The 2971-nt window shown below is 36.0% G+C and overlaps 1 protein-coding gene across 1 annotated transcript in view; it reads right to left on the reverse strand.

Moving 5' to 3' along the window:
- LOC109580323 (zinc metalloproteinase-disintegrin-like batroxstatin-3) overlaps positions 1 to 2971 on the reverse strand; it is a 14539-nt gene that overhangs the window by 10843 nt on the left and 725 nt on the right. The window contains exons 2-4 of the mRNA XM_019993356.1: positions 2952 to 2965; positions 2830 to 2893; positions 2658 to 2740 (exon numbers count right to left, since the gene is read on the reverse strand). Coding sequence (XP_019848915.1) covers positions 2658 to 2740; positions 2830 to 2893; positions 2952 to 2965 — 161 coding nt within the window. The remainder of the gene's footprint in view (positions 1 to 2657; positions 2741 to 2829; positions 2894 to 2951; positions 2966 to 2971) is intronic.

A 2971-nucleotide genomic window follows, 5' to 3' on the forward strand; every position in this document is an offset into this window, starting at 1 on the left:
TCTGTGTAGTAGTGAGGGCTATTCCCTTGCCACTATCACTTATTACCTGCCTGACAGCATCATTGACCGTGTTTTTTAGGCTGTTGGCAGATTTTTCAGAATATACAATATAATATTTGATAATAATGTAAAATTATTACTTCAAGTCAATTATACCATTTCTCTCCTTGCTATGTTTTCTAGGTGTGCTTGTAGGTTAACTCTCTCACCTTTGCTAATTTTAATGCTTTTATAATGCGTTTTGCTAGTGATTTAGCCATGATAAGAACAGTGCCAGTGCGGGAGCCATTTTGTTATTTTCAAATTTCATTCAATCTGGCCGCCATATTGTGCCCAGGGCACCTCCTTTTATACTGTGATCGACGGAAGCGATTTCATGACGTTGCGTGAATGGTTTTATAGTGCACCTTCTTGTTTAACAATTAAATTGCTTACTGTGTAATTATAAAAACAAATTAAATCACTTTTTCATCACACACTTTCAAGCAAATTTTGATTCCAGTAATCATCACACTTTTCATGTTGTGTCCCTGTATCATTTGCTCTAAATTCCCTCCATCCCAGACATTGCATGTACACAATACACGAGTATTTAGACAAAAAACAGGTCTTCTAGTACATACAAGTATATACATGAACCAAAAATAAGTAGATGGAGTCTGAGAAGATGATTTTAATGTATTTATATTAACTATTAATAATTAAAGGGTGTGTCTACGTAGCAGTCAAAATGGCAGTTAGTTTGCTTAAACACGGATCTTTGATGGTCTTTTTAGTCCTTCTAGCAATAGCAGATGATGAAAACAGCAATAGAAAAGGTGATGAAGACATTAGCCTTTCAATGATTCAACATTTAAGTGCAGGATACATAAAAAGTAAATGAAAAATCACCAAAATATAGATGAATTTGGGAAGCAATAAGTAAATGTACATACACGAAAATTTGCCAATGAATACAAGTAAATACACGACCTGCTTTTTTCAAAATACAAGTAAATACAAGTACACAAAAATTCCAGTAGACGTGCAACGTCTGCTCCATCCATCAATCTCTCATCATCTCATGATTCACTCAAGCTCATAAATCATAATACTTTGACGCCACTTATTTTTAAGTAGACAAATATTTGCAATTTGTTAATGGTATTGATTTAGCATGTACTAATTTTTACGATTTTGCTCTTTTTTCAATTAAAACTATTAATAAACCTAAATTATTAATGCAAGTGCAATTTTAAAGCCACTGGCAGAAACGCAAAAAATTAGTACTCGCAAATAATAGTGGCTTTAAGGTAGTTCTTTCTCTTTTGTTGATCTTTGTCCATGTTATGTTTATTTATTTATTTTTCGCCCTTTTTGTTTGCTTGTTTGTATTTCTGGGATTTTTGCCTTCCTGCAGGTCAATCTCCTCTATTTGTGCCATTTTATTCTTTTATATGTTTTACTCTCTGTTTTTGTCCTATAAAACTCTATTAAAATTAAATTAATTATTAAAGTTTACTAAGCATGTGCAGTAGAACAAAAAGGTACAGTAGAACAAAAAGGCACATGGCTGCCTTGAGTAGGTCTGCTATCAAAACCACAAGTCTGCTATCATGATAGCACACCTGTGGCTCATGTCTGGCTAGAGCAGACCTCACATGGTAATGATGTAATTTTATATAAATCCATAAAAGTTAATAGCTGTTACAGCTATTTGCATAGACCTTGCAAACTGCCAAGTAGGTGGTAATGTGACTACACAATGCAAGACACACCTCAATTTAGACAGTCCCCTTTGAAGTTCATAGATTGGTTTATGGATTGGTTTGCAAGTGTGTGCAATTTGCTGTACAGGATAACTATCTCTTTCTTTTCTTATTTCGTAGGAATTCAAGGTGTTTATCATAGTGTAATATAATCTTTAACACTTATTCAGTTTCCCCAGAGTGACTAGTGGCATATCCAATGGGGGGCTGAGCCTGAGGGGGCTTGAGCACCCCTCTCATGGCTGGGCTCAGAAAAAATTACCCAAATCCTGGACTTTGGCATCACTACCAAGCCTCTTAACAAAGTTATCTAACCCCCTGATCATGATTTCAGCAGTTTCCAGTACAATCAGGAGTCGTCAGAAGTACCAGTATATGCTTAAAATTATCTTGACCCAACCAAAAATGAAGGAAAATGCCTTTTTACCTCCTTAAAAGGGGGTGTGGTCAAAATTGTGCCATGCTTCATGTGTCCTCAGCACCCCCTTTTCCAACTTCTAGATATGCCAGTGGTGACTATGAGGATGACTGAATGATATTATGGTCAGCAAGGGCATACTAAATAAGGTCATTTGCACTATTAGAAGGGAAACAGGAGACAGAGAAGAACTAAAGACCAAATGTTGACACAAAAAATAAATGTGCCAATGGCCCAATACTGTTTGTATTTAAATAGAAGGAGATCATTACACAGTGTACATAAAACATGTACATGAGTATGTACTATCATTACACATGCAAGAGAGAAGTTCTACCAATGAAGCTTGGGATAGTATATACACAAAATGCCTTAAAATAAGAACAAAGCATATAATAGCTTGCAACTATATTTAATTCAGCATAAACAAACACATGATTGTGCATGAGTAATTATTTTCCATGTTCCTTCCCCCTCTCTCTCTCTCTTACCTTAATCCATGACATGTACTGATGACAGCTTGCCACTTTGGATGTCTATTGACTTTTCCATGATAGAAGCAATTGGGATGAGTCTGAATGCAAGAGAGAAAGGGAAGGAGAGAGCGGATAGGGGAAAATTAAGTGGAATGTGTTTTCGCTCTTCGCTGCAGACTACACATACTTCAGATACTTGGATTCCATCCGAGTCGGTGTATACAGAAGCAAAATGAGGTGCAATAAGATTCCTACATAGAAAGAGAGAGGGAGTGGTAATTAACAAGTGAGAAATATTTGAGCACTTGCTTGTTGAGCTCTAGCTGCAG

This window comes from Amphimedon queenslandica, unplaced genomic scaffold (assembly GCF_000090795.2).
Source record: "Amphimedon queenslandica unplaced genomic scaffold, v1.1 AMPQUscaffold_13496, whole genome shotgun sequence".
Taxonomy (NCBI): Eukaryota; Metazoa; Porifera; class Demospongiae; order Haplosclerida; family Niphatidae; genus Amphimedon; species Amphimedon queenslandica.